Consider the following 20,292-nt stretch of genomic DNA (forward strand, 5'->3'; position numbering starts at 1 on the left):
AGCCAACCCTTTCCCAGAGCTTAGCATCTTTCCTAACATCTAGTCCAGAGGCCATCAGAGAAAGCAGAGGGGTCAGGGTTTGAAGTGCATTTGATTTCCTCTTATCTGTTTGTGAATTACCTGCATTTGGATTGTCTTTTTCCAGGGTGTAGTCCTAGACTGACTTCCCCCATCCATCCTTCAGAGTCTGGGGAAAATTTCATACTTTGCTCACAGCAAAGTGTAAGACACTGGTCTTGTCTGCTTCCACCTCCCTTTAAATGGTGCAGAACGAGGCTATCCTGTGCTGTAGACCATTAAGGGAAAAGCTGTGGAGGACACAGATATTCATTCTTTTAGGTTGAACTGGTAAACTATTTCCTTTGATTGTTAACTCATTATTGGAAATCTGGGAGCTAGATTGCTGGTTGAACCCTTGCCTAAGAGCAAAGATGGCTGTTTCTGTCAAATGCTGAGGCTGACAGTTGCTCAGAGAATGACTTGGGCGGGAGAGCAATTTACTGAATAAACGTATAGACTTAGAAACTGCGTTTGCAAATCCCCTGTAACGAAATATGAACATACCAGATAAGAAGGGTCTAGTTTGCCAGAGGGGTGAAATTTGCCATGCTAACACAATTGTCAGGGATGCTGAGTGCAATTGGGATGACTAGATGTACTTTGTGATCTTCGTCAAATGTACTTGAGGCAGGCATCACCCCGAAGGAGAATTTGTTTCCTTAGTAGAAAATAATATATTGCTCATTTGTTGGGCTTGCTGTTTATTGTGTCTTTGGGGTGGAAGGAAGATGGAAAAGGACTTTATCATGAGGCACATATAGTCACTGTCCTTCAAGTCTCTAAACTGGTCCCTCCACCTGGCAGATCTACTCTCCCACATACAGGAGAGACATATAGCCTGCTACAGAGACACATTGATTTCATTCATTCGTGTATTCAGTAATCACTTTTGAGTCTTACTATTTGGCCAAGTTCTATGCTAGGAGACTCTAGTGAATAAGAGAGACGGAGTGTCTGCCACATGCTGCCTTTATATTATACTGGGGGAGACGGAAAAACATAAAGAAATGAATAAACCAAGTCGTTTCAAACGGTAATTAATGCCAGTGAAGGAATAAGCAAGTGTGTGGCTGAGACAGGGGTGGGGAGGGTAGGGGGTAGCGGAATACAGGGTATAGCAGAGTGTTGAGGCTCTGGAGCCACACTGCCTGGGTTTGAATCCCAGTGACTGTGACCTTGGGCAAAGTCACTTCACCTCTGGGCCTTAGTTTCCTGGTCTAAAGTGGGGATTACCTCAGAGTGTTATTGTGAGGGTTCTGAAAATGTGATATTTATTTATTTATTTGTATTTTGGAGGTGGAGTCTCACTCTGTTGCCCAGGCTGGAGTGCAATGGCACAATCTTGACTCCCTGCAGCCTCTGCCTCCTGGGTTCAAGTGATTCTCCTGCCTCAGCCTCCCGAGTAGCTGGGAGTACAGGTGTGCACCACCATGTCCAGCTAATTTTTGTATTTTTAGTAGAGATGGGGTTTTACCATGTTGGCCAGGCTGGTCTCGAACTCCTGACTTCAGGTGATCCGCCTGCCTCAGTCTTCCAAAGTGCTGGGATTACAGGTGTGAGCCACTGCTCCCGGCCCCGTAAACCGAGATGTGAAAGATGCAAATGAATCAGCCACTTGAGTGCTGGATGGGAGAAGGAGGTGCAGGGAGGAAAGTTATGATGAGCAAGCGCTCTCACAAGGTGAAGCTTTTCAGAAAGTTGGAGAAGACTGGTGCTGGGGGATGTATGGTGAGCACAGGGCAGAACAGGAGAAAGATGAATTTGGAGAGTGGAGAACAGGAGAAAGATGAATTTGGAGAGCGAGACAGAGGCTATCATTCAGGGATTATTCTAGGCACACTGCAAAGTCCTCAGAGGGCATTTAACTAAAAATGCTTGCATGTCAGGTAGCACGTTTAATACTTGGGTGATAAGAAGGGTTTGTGTCATGGACCACATGTGTGTTGCAACCCCTACACGTCTCTTTAGTTACCTCACATAAGATACACAGGACATAAACTGTCCATTCTTTAATCAGGCTAGATGGAAGATGGACATCCTATGTTTCCTCAAATCAGTGAGCAATCCCTAGAGTTCTAGCAATTGCTCATCCGTTAAGCATTTTTGTTCTACAGTCACCACACTTACTATTTTTAAGAGCCATTTATGTTTCAGCCACCGTGAATTTTTTGTTACAGTTTTGAACAATTTTTTTTTTTTTAAATTTTAAGTATATGATTATAGCTACCATTCTCTCTCTGTCTCTTTTTTTAGAGATAAGGTCTTGCTCTGCTGCACAGGCTGAAGTACAGTGGCATGATCACAGCTCACTGTAACCTTGAACTCCTGGGCTCAAGTGATCTTCCTGTTTTGGCCTCCCAGGTAGCTAGGACTAATGCCCAGCTAATTTTTAAATTTTTTTGTGGAGATGCAGTCTCACTATGTTGCTGAGGCTGGTCTTGAACTTCTGGCCTCAGGTGATCCTCCCACCTCAGCCTCCCAAAGTGCTGAGAGTACAGGTGTGAGCCACCACACCCAGCCTTGCCACTTCTCAATACTGCATTAATGTATGGGCCTAAAGACCCTGATATGGTTTGGCTGTGTCTACACCCAAATCTCATCTTAAATTGTAACTTCCACAATTCCCCTGTGTCCTGAGAGGAGCCCAATGGGAGGTGATCGAATTATAGGGGTGGATCTTTTCTGTGCTGTCCTCATGATAATGAATGAGTCTCATGAGATCTGATGATTTTAAAAACTGTAGTTTTCCTGTACAAGCTCTGTCTTTGCCTGCTGCCATCCATGTAAAACGTGACTTGCTCCTCCTTGCCTTTCTCCATGATTGTGAGGCTTCCCCAGCCACATGGAACGTAAGTCCATTAAACCTCTTTCTTTTGTAAATTGCCCACTCTCAGCTATGTCTTTATCAGCAACACGAAAACGGACTAATACAGATCCTTATTCCTCAAAGTAACAGATGCTATCAAAGCCATTTGATGTGATTATTAGCAGTCATTGTGCCCAGGTACATTCTTGTGCACAAGTGTACTTTTCCTCAGAAGAAAGTTCTTCCAAAGTATAATTTGCTGGGCTAAAGGGTATTAATTATTTTTTTCCTGAGTTCCTATCAGATGGACATTCTTTGGGAAAGGGCAAACTTGCATGTCTTGAGTGCCCTAGGAGTGATAAAATGAAGAGCTTGCCTATATTTTGGGCTTGGTGTGGTGACTCATGCCTGTAATCCCAGCACTTTGGGAGGCTGAGGTGGGAGGATCTGCTGAGCTCAGGAGTTTGAGACTAGCCTGGGCAACATGGTGAAACCCCATCTCTACTAAAAATACAAAAATTAGTCTGGCATGGTGGCACAGCCTGTAGTCCCAGCTACTTGGGAGGCTGAGGCAGGAGAATCACTTGAACCCAGGAGGCAGAGGTTGCAGTGAGCCGAGATTGCAGCACTGCACTCCAGCCTGAGTGACAGAGAGATACCCCATCTCAAAACAAAACAAAACAAAAACAATAACCATATTTTGTGAATGAGCCACAGGTGATAACACTTCATGCTAACAATTAAGAATACCCTAAATAGCATGAGCCACAGCATTTTATTCTCCTGATCTCTGTCTCTTCCTAGAATCACTTTCTTCCCTTGGCTCGCTAACACAGAACTCTTTTTGTATTCCTCATACTGTTATTTTCTCTCTGGAGGTCGTAAATGCTTTTGGTTCCTCCTTTCACTCGCTTCCCGCTCCCTAGCTGAATGCATCCATGCCCATTGCTTCAGTTATCACTTCTATGCAGATAACACAGAAATCCAGCCTCACCTCTTCACGAAGTTCCAGATCCATATATCCAATCACTTGATATATTCTTTTATAGTATATCAAAGGCAACTCCAAGCTAACACATCCAGAATCAAACTCATGATGTGCTCTATCTCACTGACCCACAAACCAGCATGTAGCATGAGACAGAAAAGAGGGACTTGTTCTTTTTTTTTTTTTTTTTGAGATGGAGTCTCGCTCTGTCACCCAGGCTGGAGTGCAGTGGCCGGATCTCAGCTCACTGCAAGCTCCACCTCCCGGGTTCACGCCATTCTCCTGCCTCAGCTTCCCGAGTAGCTGGGACTACAGGCGCCTGCCACCTTGCCCGGCTAGTTTTTTGTATTTTTTAATAGAGACGAGGTTTCACCGTGTTAGCCAGGATGGTCTCGATCTCCTGACCTAGTGATCCGCGGGACTTGTTCTTGACACCTCATTCTGTTACTCCACATATGATCCACAGTGAAGTCTCAAACCTTTCTCCCTGAAATGTATCTGAATTTACCTATATCTTTCCATCTTTACTGCTAACCTCCTATTCCATGTTCTTACCCTCTCACATATGGACTACTGTATTCGCTTTCTCCAGTGGTCTTACTATATCCATTGTTGCCTTCCTACAGTCTATTTTCTATAAAGGTTTTTGGATTTCCTAAATAGACAATTATAGTATCTATAAATATAGAACATTTTGTAACTCCCTTTCTAATCTTAATTCTTTCTCTCCCTATTTTACTGTACTGGCTAGGAGTCTAGGTCAGTGTTGAATAGAAATGGTAATACATACTGTGCTTTGGATATTTATTGTAGATGCTTTCCATCAGTTTAAGGAAGTCAATAGTTATGTCCATTATGGAGAGATAATAGGTTTAATTGTGATGACTGATATTTTGAATTTATTTCTACCATTTTAGCTGTGCATCCTCCACACCACCGATAAGAGAATTATTGGTATTAAATATTCAAAACTTCAAATCCAGGAAAACTAACTTCTAGCAACATAAACAAATGTTTCTGTCCTTTTTCTCCCTTTCTTTTTTTGGGATTATTTTCCATTTCCTCATTCCCTTTTTTCCCTTTCATTAGTTTGAAAGTTACTTTCTGTATTTAATACTATTAGTGGCTACTTGCATATTTTATCATACATACTTAACAGAGTAAAGCCTAAAGTTGCATTTTTAACATTTCCCTGAGTAATAAGATTTCAGAAGGCTCTGTCACCTCCTTCTTAAATATTATGCTAGAATTATGCTGCATTTTAGTTTTACTTTCTAAAAATAACTCCACATTCTAGATATTGTTTTAAACAGTTAGTATTTATGTTTTTACCAATAAAAGTTCATCAGCACTATTCTACTGTATACTTAAAAATGATTAACTTGGTAAATTTTATGTTATGTTTTTAACCACAATAAAAAAAAAAAAAGCTCATCACTCTTTCTCTTATCTTAGACCTTTCGTATTTGCTTACTTTCTTTCTGGGGTTAATCTTGTAGAATTAACTTTAAGAAATTCTGTTGGTAAAATCCCTCAAATTCAATTATCTGATTTTATTCTGAAACTTGAAAGGAAGTTTTTCTAGGTATAGACTTATAGCTCATTTTTTGTTTACTGTCATCTACTGTTAATGTTAACTGTTAGTCTTACTATTGTTTCTTTATAGGCATTCTGGTTTTATCTCTCTGGTGGTTTGTAAGATCATCTCTTTCTCTTTGATGTTCTGCAGGTTCACCATGATGTACTTAGGAATGATTTTGTTTATGTTACTAGGAGTTAGTTTTCCTGGATTTGAAGTTTTGAATATTTAATACCAATAATTCCAAAAAGATTATTATTCTTGCCTTTTTAAATATTTGCATTTCTCTGTATATTTTATCATCTCTCTGAAATATCAATCGGCATATGTTAGACCTCATTATATTCTCTGGTTCTCATAAATTCTCTTTCATATTTTCTGTCTTTTTTGTTTTCTGGGTTCATTCTGCCTAATTTCTTTAAACCCATTTTCCAGCTTACCAAGTTCTCTCTTTAGCTTTGTCCAATATGCTCTTTAACTGTCTGAGTTTTTTCTTTCAATTACAATATTATTTTCAAAAACTCCATTTTGTTCTTTTTCAAATCTAATTGTTTGTTTTTATAATATTTTGTTTCTTGATCATATTTTCAAGCATCTTTTTAATGTTTTGAAGCATAATGAATGTGCTGGGTTTGTATACTTTGTTGCATAATTCCAGTAGTGGGAGTCTTTGTGGGATCTCATTCTGCCTCTCTGTTTTGGGTGACCCCGCTTCCTTATGCATTTTGCTGTTCTTATTATTTCCTGAAGCTAATTGTCCTTGGAACTTCATCAATTGGTATATATATTTTAATTAAAGTTTTTAATTTTCCTCCAAAGAAAATCAGAGTTTCCTTCTTTCATTCACCTGGGGCAATACCAAACAGAGACCTCATTAGTTAAAATTTCTTTTTGTGGATACAAGCAAGGAACATGAATTTGGGGGAAAAAACAAAACAAAACAAAACAAAAAGAAACCACAGGTTAGGACTGGCTTGTGGTTAAGAATTCTCAATGGAGATATGTTTTCCTTCTACACACAGCATCAAAGACCAGGGCATTTCCTTCCTGTTTCCTTTTGTGCAATAGGTTTATTTCTTTTCCTCCATTTTGAAGAAGATGCAACAAACTGGGAAACCAGCTTTATATGAGGGTCTCCAATATGCGGGTCCTAGGATTGATCTCATTTCTTCTATTCCCCAGGCAGGCATCAAAATAGAAGTTTAAGGACATGAGGGCTTGGCAGATGCCTTCAGAGCAAAGCTGGCTGCGTTGCTCTGACGTAACCAGAGACCCGCTTTGCTTTGTGTTTGTCCTCTGTGGATTCCTTACTTTCTTGACAGTTCAGTGACTCATATTTAAAATCCAGCTTTGGTAATTGTTTTCACTGACAGGTTTTCCAGGATATTTTGTTCACCATACTGTCAGGAATGGAAGTCTTTAAACTTTACCCTGCAGCCAGAGCGATCTTTCCACAGTTCAAATTGGATCACAGTACTCTCCTTCTTAAAATCCTCTTATTTCTTTTTATTCCTCTTAGGTAGAAGACCTAATGTGTCCTGCAAGGGTCTCCTGGTCTGCCCTGTAGCCCCTCTGGTCCCCTTTGACCTGACTTCCCTAGGTGAAAGGAGAGGTCTTTCTTCACTGTGGAATTGGTGGCTTTCATTCAGCTCCTCTGATTCAGCTCCCTTCTGCTGTGGGGCCTGTGCACTTGCTGTTCCTGCAACCTGGACTGTTCTTCCCTTTCCTTCTCACCTAATTTTCTCTTATTTATCTCTCCTGTGTCCTCTCAAGAATCACTTTCTCAGGGAATCTATCCCTGTATTTTCTGGCTAGGTCAAAGCTCCCTATTTTACCTTTTCATTGCCCACGTATTTTGTGTTTGAAGTACATATCACAGTTTCTGTTTTACATGTATAGATGTCAATTTTTATTTCTTTGTATAAATTCCTTAATTGCACAGTGACTGGTGCATAGTAGGTGCTCAGCACAGTCGTTTGCACAATAACAAAAGCACATTTTCATTAGTTGAATAACTTATCTTATGGAGACCCTAAGCACACTTACTTGAGCCAAGTAAAAGCTGCCGGTATTAGTCCGTTCTCAATTACTACAAAGAACTACCTGAATCTGGGTAATTTATGAAGAGAAGAGTAAGTTTAATGGACTCAACAGTTCCATAGGCTGTACAGGAAGCATGGCTGGGAGGCCTCAGGAAGCTTATAAACATGGCAGAAGGTGAAGGGGAAGCAAGCATGCCTTACCATGGCAGAGCAGAGGGGAGAGGCAGAGAGAGAGAGAGAGATGGAGAGAGAGGGAGAATGACAGAGAACCAAGTGGGAAGTACTACACACTTTTAAAAAACCAGATCTTATGAGAACTCACTCACTCTCATGAGAACAGCAAGAAGGAAATCTCCCCCATGATCCAATCATCTTTTGCCAGGTCCCTCCCCCAACACTGGAAATTACAATTTGACAGGAGATTTGGGCGGGGATGTGGAACGAAACCATATCACTGCCCTTCTTCTAGAATTGCGAGTCCATGATTTTTGAGTTTTTATTTATATCACCCCTCGTGGCTTGCTTCCTAGGCTAATGTGATGGCTCTTTTTACTGGTTTCAGGCCAGGTGTACACAGCTGGGTCAGCAGAGTCTGGTACCTGAAATGCAGCACTGGATTTTAAAGCTCACCTGTTTGGGTCAGGGACCTTCTTCTTTTATCAACTTTTCCTCCTCTGACATGTTTTAATGTAATAGTCAAGTGCCTCTCCATTGTAGTAAGTGTTAGAATGTGACCTCTCCTAAACCCTAGAAGTCTACACAGGGTGTATTAAATCCCCTGCACTGGTTTGCACCCCGGTCTTTGTCTGCTGTGTGCATTGCATGCCCAGATTTTCTACCTGAACTTTTGCCATGGTGTTCCCACTTTGGAAGGCATCTATGGGTTTCTCAGCCTGGAATCTAAAGATGGTGAACAACTTTTCAGTATATAGGTATTTCTCAACTTTTAACAAATTGCTCTTAAAGCCTATAGCTTCCAACACACCTTTAACTCAGGATTTATTCATCCTTACATTCAGCAACAATGCATCATGTACCCGTCCCACGCATACTGGGCTGTAAAACTTAGTTTCTTTTTTTAAGCACATGAGTCGATAATGAAAGTTTCTATTTCAAGATGAGTTCAAATACGTGTCTAGAGGTAGAACTTTGGTTTGCATTAGTAATCACATGTTTATCCAACACATATTGAGTAGGCCACTATACTAGGTACTAGAAATGTAACAATGAATTGGACAGCCTAGTGGAATTGGACAAAGGTATGAACGTTTTTAGTGTAGTTGAGAAGAGAGACATGAAGCAGATAATCATGTGGATGCATGTAAAATCAAGGGGAAATGTGTGTGAGGTGCCCTGGGAGCATGCGATGAAGAGATCAGCTTTTATCACAAGGTCAAGAATGCTCCTCTGAGGAAGTACCATCTAAGCTGTGACCTGAATGATGAGTAGGAGTTGGCAGGTGAAGAGGAGGAGGGTATAGTAGGTGAAAATAAAGTCAGGGGGCGCTCCCTAAGATAGGAGGGAATTTGACCCAAAGGAACTGTGGAAAGTCTAGGGTGGCTGGAATTCAGTGACCAAGGGATAGAATGACTGGACATTGCCTAGAAGGGTAGGAAAGGGTGACTCTTGAAGAGCCTTGAGTGTCAGGCCATGACCTCTAGAAATGATCTTAGGGAAATGGGGAGCTGTGATATTATGAAGTATGTACTTGGTCTTTGATCCTTTTTCTTGGCGTACATCTCCTAGAATCCTTAGAATCTCCACAGAGTGCTGTCTTTTTGCATGTTAATGAATTGACTGAAGCCTGGAAACCCTTAGGTAGTTTCAGTATGAGGGGTGGCCATCTGAAAGAGCAAGGCAGGATTAGAGGGTTGGGACTTTCAGCCCCACCCACAGCCTCCATGGAGGGGAGAGGGTTGAAGTTAACTTGATCACTGATGGCCAGTGTTTACATAATAAAACCTCTATAAAATCACAAAAGGACTGGGTTCTGAGAGAACTCAGCAATTCCAGATAGCTGAACATGTGGAGCTTCCTGGAAGGTGGCATTCTGGACAGGGCATGGAAGCTCCGCATACCTTCCTCCCCATTCCTGTATCTTTTGTAATAAATACTCTTTATAACAAATCGGTAAATGTATTTCCCTGAGTTCTGTGAGCAGCTCTAGCAAGTTAATCAAACCCAAGGAGGGAGTTGTGGGAACTTGAATTAATAGCCAGTTGGTCAGAGGCACAGATAAAACAACTTGGGCTTATGATTGGCATTGGAAATGGGGGGCAGTCTTGGGGACTGAGCCCTCACTCTGTGGGATCTGACTCTTTCCAGGTAGATAGTGTTGGGTTTGGACTGAATTAGAGGACACCCAGCTGTGTCCACTGCAGAATTCATTGCTTGCTTGGTGGTGGGGAGAAACTCTCACACATTTGGTCACAGATGTCTTCCGTGTTCATGGTTGTAGCATGGGAGCAGAGGGAAAATAGCGTGTGTTTTTTCCACTTAGGAGTGATTAAAGGATTTTCAACAGGAAAATGCTATGATCACATCTGTGTTTTTAGAAAGGTCCCTCTGGCTATTATGTAGAAACTGGATTGAAAGAGAATAAGAGAGAGGCAAGGGGAACTGGTTCAGAGATGCCCAGAGGTGAGAGGAGATGGAGGCTTGGTCCTCCGTAGTGCTGAAGAAGACAGAGAGAGGGAAATGGCTTTTGGGGTGGAATTAATGGATCTTGATGACTGAATAACTTTCAAGCAATTCAAGATAGCTCCTTCTTAGCCCAGGGCTTTGACTTGGGCACCTGTGGGGCCCTTCGTGCTGTGCTTGGAAACTAGAGGGTGTTTTGTAAACAGATAGAAATGTTCATTTTCAACTCAGGTGCTTAAAAAAGAACCTAAGTCTTATGGGCCAGTATAGTATGGAATGTGTATGTAATGTGTTATTGCTGAATGTAGGAAAGAACTCTCTGACAATAGAAGCCAGATAAGAATCCTGGAGAATTACCTCAATGGTAAATAGTTACCTAAATATAAGGACGCAAGGGCCCAGAGAGGAGTGTTCCAAAGGTCTGAATGTCTGTAAATGCTAGTCTGGTTTAGAATTGATTCAGTCCTGTGACCAATACCATTATTCCTTCTGTTTCCCTGTCCTCTGCTGGCAGCCTGGTGGGCCCTTGGTCATCCTACTGCACAAAGAGGTCTCCAGGCACTCAAACCTCAATGTGTTTGATCTCCACGCTCCTTGGGTGTTCCCAAATTTCAAAACAAAGAGTTTTATTGCATATGCATTTTTAAAACTGATGCCATTAGTAAGGAAAATGTTTAAAAAAAAATCACTAAACTACACACACTAAATGTCAGGGCTCTCAGTGGAAGAGCAGGGAGCCTGGGGTTAATTTGCCTTTTCAGGAAGCCACGGAATCAAAGGACGAAGTTCAATGCTCTTGGCATGACCATAGTTTAGAGTAATAATAACTCGGCATTTCTTGGGCCACTGTCTCTCTAGCTGCAGTTTATGCCAGAAACTGGGAGGCAGGTGAAAAATCAGCATCTTGATTCTGTAATTGTGGAGGGAAAATGGCCTCTAGTTGTATGTGACCTTCAGTTAGATTCTCTAGCCCCAGCCTTATTCCCACATGAGAATGAGAAATTTCAGGACAGGCTTTGGAGAAATGGACTGTTGTAGGAAGGAGCTATAAGGCAGGAAATACACCAGAAAAAGAGTAGATCTCTCTTTTTAAAATTAAATGGAAATTTCACTTGTGTTTAAAAATCAGAATATAAAATAAGTGTATATAATGGGCATGTTATACCTAATCCCCTTTTCTAAGAGATAACTAAATTATTGATTTAATGTACAGATTTCCAGATTTTATTAAGTTTGCATGTGTGTCTCCATAATCATTCGGCAAGTCATTTTTTTCTGTTATATATTTTCGGTTATATGGAAACCTCCTAGATTGTAAACAAACAAGCAAACAAACAAAAACACTGAGGGAAGAAATGATAAGAGAAGTGGTCAAAATCCAACTTCTTCTTGGCACCCAGACTTTTATACCGACTGGGCCATAGACAAAGAGCTGGAAGGAGTGTGCTGAATATTAGCTACTTTTTCAAATAGATGATGCAATCTGTATATTTCTCTGTGTGTCTTGGAAACAGGGAAGAAAGAGAGATAGAGAGTGTGCATGTGTGTGCTTTTTTCTGTCTTTAGGAATATTGTTTTGGAAACATTCAATTTCTAATTATATTGGGGGAAAACCCTAAATACCATTTTTCATGCTAATGGAGAAATTTACTTAAGTGCAGAATTACGCAACTTAGTTTTCTTGCCCAATTACATAAAGTGTGCAGCTCCTCTGAATAGAATGAAGGATGGCACGGGCACACATCACACACTGTTCATAACTTAAAGTTCTTTTCAAGGCTTTTGCCTGCATCTTATTACCTACTTACTATTAATTTATTACACAGGGTTGCCATATTTCAAAAGTAAAGTGAATGTTTCAGATGGATTGTTTTTCTTTCATTTCTTCCATATTGTTAACTTCTATTTTTTTTTAATTTAGACTGTTTATACTTCCACCAGAGGCAGTTTTTCTTCAGTGATTGCATTAATTTTTATGTGTTCATTCTAGACATTTTTCAAACAGAATCTCCACATGTTAAGTTTTGTCTTCTTTTCTCTCATCCACAAATCATTCTTTCCTGGTGTTATTTACAGGAAGAAGATGTTAGTGAAACTCCTTTGCGATTTGCCCTAAGGAATGATCCCACCCCAAATGTCAGGCTCTGGAAAAGTAACAGCTCAATAGAAATGATTTTGTCATTGACAAAAGTCCTTGGCACCAGGAGTTGATCTGCACCCCGCCTGTGGGCTGCTGGGGGTATGCAATGAAGTAAAGCCTGCACAGTCAGCTCTGTGGCCTCTAGGGCTGCTTGACAGTTGACACTGGCAACACTGTAGTCATTCTAACTGTTCCTTACGTGTTCTCTTTCTCATGAGGCTTTGCCTTTCTCTTCTGACAGAAGACATATTTCCATTTCAACTTTGTTACCCTTTAGAGGAGAATTTCTCTGACCATTGTGTATGTGTTTTGTTTTTGTTTTTGGAGACAGGGTCTCATTGTGTCACCTAGGCTGGAGTGCAGTAGCTTGATTATGGCTCACTGCAACCTTGACTTCCCGGGCTCAGGTGATCCTCCAGCCTCAGCCTCCCAAATAGCTTGAACCACAGGCATGTACCACCATGCCCGGCTAATTGTTGTATTTTTTTGTAGAGACAGGGATTCTCCATGTTTCCCAGGTTGGTCTTGAACTCCTGGGCTCAAGTGATCCTCCCATTTTGGCCTCCCAAAGTGTTGGGATTACAGGTGTGAGCCCCTGCACCTAGCCTTCTGACCACTGCTGAATAAGACAGCTAACTCTCAGATTCTGTGTCTTAGTCTGCAATTTCTTATTTGTTTCAGGTCCATACACCTTGATAGCGGGGAAGAGGTGGGGATGGTGGCGGCGACCATACAGGGAAGGGGTGAATTAGGAAGGGAACTGTCTCTTTCACAAGTCCTTTGCCTGCCTATTTCATGACTTAAATGTGCCTGCCTAGTGCACTGAAGGGCCTCATTCTATGAGCAGGATTGGGAAGTGCAAGGATGATCTTCAGACAGACTCAGCTGCTGGTTTAGCTTGAATTATTCTTGGTCCCGGGTTGTGGGGTGGGAGGAGGAGAGAGAGAGAATACACTTGACCCCTTGACTCTTGTCTTAAAGTATATTGTGATTTTCCCAGAGTAATCACTCTTTTGAAACCAGGAAAGATTCAATGGTTCTTTTTGTAAAGTCACTAATTTACACTTATCTGAATAGAGCAAATTATTGGCTCAGGGGAAGGAACACCAGCCAAGTCACCTTGGTTTTAGAGCTGGAATAGAAAAAGGTTAGAGCCAGCCTTCTAACTTCCCTCCGACAGTCCCATAGCATCATCCCCTGGGTAACGGATGCCTCCCAACCCACTGACTTGCTCTTGTTCCTGGGGTCATAAATTATTTAGCTGCCACTTATCTCCCAGAATCTGTTACTAATTTTTTTTTTCCCCCGAGATGGAGTGTCACTGTGTCTCCCAGGCTGGAGTGCAGTGGCGTGATCTCAGCTCACTGCAAGCTCCACCTCCTGGGTTCACACCATTCTCCTGCCTCAACCTCCTGAGTAGGTGGGACTACAGGCACCTGCCACCACGCCTGGCTAATTCTTTTGTATTTTTTATATAGTTAGAGTCTGGGTTTCACCGTGTTAGCCAGGATGGTCTCCATCTCCTGACCTCATGATCCACCCATCTCGGCTTCCCAAAGTGCTGGATTTACAGGTGGGAGTCACCGCGCCCAGCCCTTTTACTCATTTTTATCTCCAATGCGGTGCCTGGCATGTAGTAAGTGCTCAGTAAATGGTAATTGTCTTTATGAAGATGCTGATTTCTTTCTTCTTACAGTTCAGGAAGTAAAAATGGGTGTATCCAAAAGAAAAATGATATGATGTAATAATAGCTAACATCTATTGTTGACTATGTACTAGACACTGCTAATGGCTTCACATGCGTTGTTTGAAATTTGAGCAACCTTATGGGGCTAATACCATTTTACTAATGAGAAATCTGAGTCTCAGAGAGATTAGGTACCTTAGCCAAGGTCACCCAACTAATAAGTGACAGAGCAGGGCTATGAACCCAGGCAGTGCTGCCTAAATTTCTCTAATGCCTAGAAGAGGCAGAGAAGGAATCGGAGGGATGGATGCCTTCAATGTGGAAGTGATCGAGGTACAGAAAATGAAAGAGGGTCAGGGTGTTAGAATCCACCCCTGGATTCTAAAGGGAGTCTTCCCACTTGCTTTCTGCAGCCTGAGGTTGCTTTGGTTAGATTCTGCTCCCCTGGGATGCTAGCCTGAGGTTGGCATCTCAGTTTTAGGCTGAGGCTTTATGTACCTGCGTGGAAGAGGTGGTGCAGAGCATTGTACACAACATATGGGGCTCCATTTGCATTTAGTGAGTGCTCAGCTGTGCGCAGTGTCTCCTTAATGAATCACATGCAAGCCGAGCATCGCTATATTTATCCAAGCCCTGGGAGCAGGAGCGCTGGCTGTGGTCGACTTGCATGCCCCAGAACAGTGCCTTGCAGGTTGTTCCAGTTTTCCTTGTGGTCAGGGCCTTAGGGCCCTTCAATAACTTGTTCCCTGCCAAAATCTGCTGGTTTCTGAAGTATCTTTCCAGGCGTTCTAGGCCAGAAAAAATGTTTACATCCTGAAACTATAACAGAGACCAAGCACTAAAAAAGAACCTGGAAGCTACATCTGCTGTGCCCTTGACTTCAAGGCCGCATTTGAAGAATCGCAGACAGCTCAGGCATTTTTATTTTCTTTTCAGGTCTTTCAAGGGGGGTCCCGCAATGCTTAATCACCCTGCTATCATCACGTTACTTCTTCCTTATAATCTAAAACCCTTATGAATTTTTTTCCTTATTGACTCCTTACTTGAAATATTTCTTTTTATAGTTGGGCATTGGTGGCATGTGCCTGTGGTCCCAGCTACTCAGGAGGCTGAGGCTGGAGGATTACTTGAGTCTGGGAGTTTGAGGCCAGTTGGGGCAACATATTGAGACCCTGTATCTTACAAAATATTCCTCTTATGCTCAGATCAGAGAGTTTGCCCAAATAATCACTTCTGTGCTTAGGAATCAAGAACAAGAATTTCTAAAGTTTACTTAACGCTGATTAAATGCCAACTACAATATTAAGCACTTGAAGAGAATTATCTCATGTTTTTCACCTCAAAATAACCATTCAAATGAGCATTAGAACTACATTTTATCAGGAAGAAAAGTGAAATTTCAGAGAAGTAATTAACTGAGGCCACACAGCAAGTATATGGAGGGGTCTGGCTTGATAGCAAAGTCCTTTATATGAAATAGATTTTTCTTTCCTTTCTTCTTCCCAGCTGTGGTCATGTCCTGTGACTCTTCTTCCCATTCCCAGCCATTCCTCAGATAAAAAAAAGTAAATATTTTTAAATATGTATATCTATTTTAGATATATATATTTTGAGATTTATATACATAATATATAATTATGTTTATGATTTATATTTAAATTTATATAAATTTATATTTAAATTTTAAATTTAAGATTTATATTATGTAACATATATATATAAAAAATAATTTTCCCCCATTTTCCTCCTAGAATTGTTTTTTATCCTTTATAAGACTTAGGCAGGTGCAGGATATATTTTCATCCCTGGACTCCACTGTGGTGTCAAGCTCCTTAACTTGTGACGTGGATAGCAGGGAGCAGATTGGATTCCCACTGGGGTGGAGGCCCCTAATCATGGCTTCCTGGGATTTGTGTTATCTGCCTTCCCCTGTTAGATGATGAGAACACAGAAGAAGAATACGTGGTTCTGGTTCAAGCTATGTCACTGGCACCGTCTGTGACCTAGAGCACATCCCTGCTCTCTTTCTCGTGAAAATCAAATTTAGTTTCCTGCAAAATTTAATGTCGAGCAGAGAGCCTTGGTTTAGTCTTACAGACTAAAAATCTTTTTTCCTTCCAGCTCAGTCACGTAATATTTACAAGCTGGTGAAGCCAAGTCACTTGCCCACTGTGGCCCTCAGTCTCTTCATCTGTACAGTAAGAGCAAGAACTAAATGCTCACCAGACTTCCCAGCAGCTCTTGGTATCAAACTCAGGGGAGCTGCAGGAAGAAGCTGGCTCTACTCTGCCAAGTTCTGACTCTCGAGGGTTTGCAATGAAACCAGCAGAGGCTAGTCTAGGCAAAAAGGAGAGTTTATCGTAAAGATATTTGTGCAGCTCATAAAATCCAAAAGAAGTTAAATAATGAGACACAGAGACGTTGGGAACCAGGACAGCCTCAGAGATCTCTTCAGCAGGAGCTCATGACCCTTCCCTCTGGAGTGCTGCCATTCAGATGACTCCAAAAAAGTCTGTTTTTATGTTTCTTTTTTAAAAATGACAAATTCCAGAAGGAACACTGCCAGGGGGCCATTCAGTTATGGAGGGTAGGGTTGGACAGACCAATCAGCAGGAAAGTGTTGCTGGAGCCTAGCCTTGTTGGAGGAGCAGGTGGTTCCCAGGAGGACCTGGGCAGAACCCCTCACCACACACACAGGTACACCCTGCAGAAAGAGCCCATGTGTCTGTAAATGCTTGGGCAGCCAGGTCTGGGTGTTACATGTGGGTGGGAGACAGAGTGGGCAGGCTCAATACTCTAGAGCAGTAGCAGCCATAGTGATGCAGTTCATTCAGCGTTTTCAGGCATCTGTGCCTCATGGAAAGAGTAACAGACTTCAAGGCAAAAGGCGTGATGGGTGGACTGTCCGTTAGGGATTGCTGGTGGCTGTGGGCACAAAGAAAGACAAACAGTGTGATCTCATGGGGAGGCCGACCACCAGCACTATGCTGGATTAAGATCCTCTCTTTTCAGCTAGGTCAAGGACAGGGTACTCTGGTCCCATCTTTTCCACTTTGATGACATCTGGGCAAGTTTCAGCCTCTTGAGAGTTTTTCTGTTTCCTTATCTGTGAAGTAGGAATGAGAGCAATGATAATCATGCTACTCTTCTAGTTGATAACAGTACGGCAGGTGCTAACAGCCGCTAGGGCCAGGTACCCATGCTGAGCGCTTCCCATGTGGGTCAGTCCTTGCAATCCTCTGACACAGTACTGTTACGGTTTACACTTTGTCCGAGGCTTCTAGAAATTAAGGAGGCAGTAAAGTGTAGAGCAAAGCAGTGTGCAAAGAGACTGAGAGGCTGGGCTCAGGAGCCGATGGCCCGTTTTGAATTCTGGCTCTGACACTCACTGGCCTGGTGTTCTCTGGCATGTTGCGTAAGCTTCATTAATCTGTAAAGTGGATGTGATACTAGTGCCTGCCTCATGCTGTGGTTGTGAGGAGTGAGTGATTTCACACGCATTCAGGAAGGTGCCTGGAGCAGAGCGGTGCTCTGTAATGTTTGCTGCTGTTTGTAATAAAGTGCCTGCCGGGCAGTGGGGATTTGAACCCAAAGCAGATTGGCTCTAGAATACATATGCTGTGGCAGTTATCTCTCATGGCAGGACAAGAAGGCTCAGCAGTGAGCAGTGTAAAAGCCAGGGTGGGGGCGAGTTAGCAGAGGGAGCTATGGAGCTAGGGAGAGGAAGAGAATGACGAGCCCTAGGCATGTGGCCACTTCAACACTCCTTGTCTCTGTGACCTTGAGCTGGACCCAGAAGGTCAGCAGCAATTGCTGAGTCCCCGTAACCAACGGAACATTCAGCACTGACTTCACTTATGCTTCTTACTTCAGGAGGGCTTTAGAGAGGGGGTTAGTTAGAAAAAGAAGGAAAGAAAGAGAGACAGAGAGTGACTGAGACAGAAAGAGAGTGACAAAGTCAGGGGGTGGCGGGGGTGGGGAGAGAACTAGATATAAAGACATAGAGGTCCAAGGAGAGAAAGAAAGTGATTAACACTCAAGAAAATAAACAGAAGGGGCACACACTTAGAGCCAGAGAAATGAAGTAGAAAGAGGGAATAAGGCTGAGGGGAAGGATGGGGATTTTGCGGAGACAGTGCTGAGGGGGCCGTGACTGGCTGGCCTGCTCTGTGGTTGAGAGGTAAACAAACCTGTTAAGTGTGTCAGTGCTTTATCTAGGAAACCACCTTTGCCAAGGCCCGGGTGCACTGAGGAGCTTTTTGAGCATGTAGGGCCGTGACAGGAGAGAGTCTCTTTATCTGAATTGGAGACAGCAGCGCTCTTCTGTGCATTTCACACTGGAGGCCACAGATTAGGCTGTGGATATTTCACGGTTGGTGATAAATGCTTGTTTGGAGAAGCCTTGAGCTGAACAACACTCCTAAGGCTGGGGAAGGGGTTGATAAAAGGCAGGTACCTGGAGACTGGTTTTACATGAGGGACTGGTTCTATGCAATTTTACACTTGTATATTATCATAGGCATTGAAAGTTCCTAGAAGGATACCCATTAAAATGTTGACAATAGCTAACCTCCCTGGTTGGATTAATGAGGAATCTCACCTTCTAAGTTATGTATTTCAATTAGGTTTACATGTTTAACAGTGTAGGTACTTCATAATCAGAGAAACAAAGGCTTAAGATAATAACTACACTCCTGAAATGAGGGCAGGGAAGGCAATGGCCCTTGGCATAAAATGGATTGTTGGGACTCATCTGACAAGCAGACAATGGGTGGTGGAAATGGCAGTGCATTTGAAAATATTTCTCCTGGATGTTTCCAAGATACTTTGAAAATCTGATGACCACAATGTTTTTCCTCTGATTCTTGCAGAAGGGTGAAATTATTAATGTCTCCTCAGCTAGGACAAATTTCCTTCCTTTGGGGTTTCCTTGGGGTTTAAAAAAATACAGCAGAAGGTGTATGCCCTGTTAGTCGGTGGGTTTCTGTTGGGTATGGTGGATGTGGGGCTTTACCCTTGAGAGAATGATGCACACAGCATCTGCAGAATCCTCTCCTCCTTGAAGTCCCCACCTCCCACTCTTTTTGTTTTAAGTTTCAAATGAAGTTTGTGCCTAGTACACATTTTTAAACGTATTGTCTGTTAGCTTGAGAAATGACCCAGATGTATCTTATTTCAGGCTTTATGAAGGCAAAGAACAGATGGAGTTTGAAGAATCCATGAGACGGCTCTTTGAATCCATCAACAATCTGATGAAGAGTCAATACAAAACTACCATCCTTTTGCAGGTTGGTTTATGCTACAATAAAATCTGTCTTTTCCTTGGCCATCCAGTAAGTAACAGCATGCTAAGATAATATCTTCTTTTGCTGAAATATGCAAACTTGTGTCCAGTGAAGGCCTGGGCTGGCCACTTGGTTAAATACCAAGGGCTCCTCAGGACAAGAGAAAATGTATTTATTATTTGCTTCCCATGAAGGTAGCAGTGCCTTCTTTTAAAATAGCTCTGAAATTTTTGTTACCTAGAAGGAAATTAGTCAAACCGGATCCACTTCCGATGGAGAGAATAGTTACGGTGGCAGTCTCTTAAACTGAGTCTCCAGTAGTTTAATTCTCGACAACATAAAGGCAGGGACCCTTTTGGGATTAAAGAGGGCTCCTCAATAAACAAGAGGTACTTTGGAGAGAATGAGTCCTCTCATGTGTGGTCCATGATGCTAATCTGTGAAGTCTGCAAATCTTTGAGAAACTGTGAGGCCTAGCCCTGTGTTCGGGAAGGAGTTGAGCAGCCAAGAGTCTGAATGAAGAGGCTGTTTCAGGGAGACTTCAGAACTTTCACAGAATGTACTTGCAGGCACTGGGGGTGCAGGTGGGGGAAGGTGGGAGTGCCTGATGTGTTGTGAATAAAGGAAGCCCATTTATCTAAATCAATGAGTTAATGCAGATTTTTGCTGCTGCTGCTTTTATTTTTTTTTTGTTTGTTTGTTTAAATCAATGTTATTCTTTTAGTTGCTAATTTAAAGATCCATTATGCCTGGGATGCCCAGGCACTGGTTAGAATTAATGAGGTACTAGTGTTTAGCTAGAATGAAGGTGAGGAAGCAGAGGCAGAAGTCAGCCTGGGGAATGTTTGCTTCTCACACTATGGATTCCAGACTGTGCACGTTAGAATTGTGTGGGGATCTTTAATAAATTCTGATGCCTGGTTATAACCACCAGACTTTCTGATTTAATTGGTATGAGTGTGACCCAGGCCAGGGGATTTTAAAAATTCCCCAGGTGATTTTACTGTGAAGCAAAGTTTGAGAACCACTCTGCTGACAGCTTCCTTTAATTTAACAAAGAGTGGA

At 42.3% G+C, this 20,292-nt stretch overlaps 1 protein-coding gene across 6 annotated transcripts in view; it reads left to right on the forward strand.

Moving 5' to 3' along the window:
• The window catches only part of DOCK2 (dedicator of cytokinesis 2), a 433,369-nt gene that overhangs the window by 89,705 nt on the left and 323,372 nt on the right, over positions 1 to 20,292 (forward strand). For all 6 annotated transcript variants that reach the window (XM_021940250.2, XM_017960117.3, XM_021940247.2 and 3 more), the window contains one exon: positions 19,122 to 19,230. In XM_021940250.2, the coding sequence (XP_021795942.1) occupies positions 19,122 to 19,230 (109 nt within the window). The remainder of the gene's footprint in view (positions 1 to 19,121; positions 19,231 to 20,292) is intronic.

Source organism: Papio anubis, chromosome 5 (genome assembly GCF_008728515.1).
Source record: "Papio anubis isolate 15944 chromosome 5, Panubis1.0, whole genome shotgun sequence".
NCBI classification, from domain to species: Eukaryota; Metazoa; Chordata; class Mammalia; order Primates; family Cercopithecidae; genus Papio; species Papio anubis.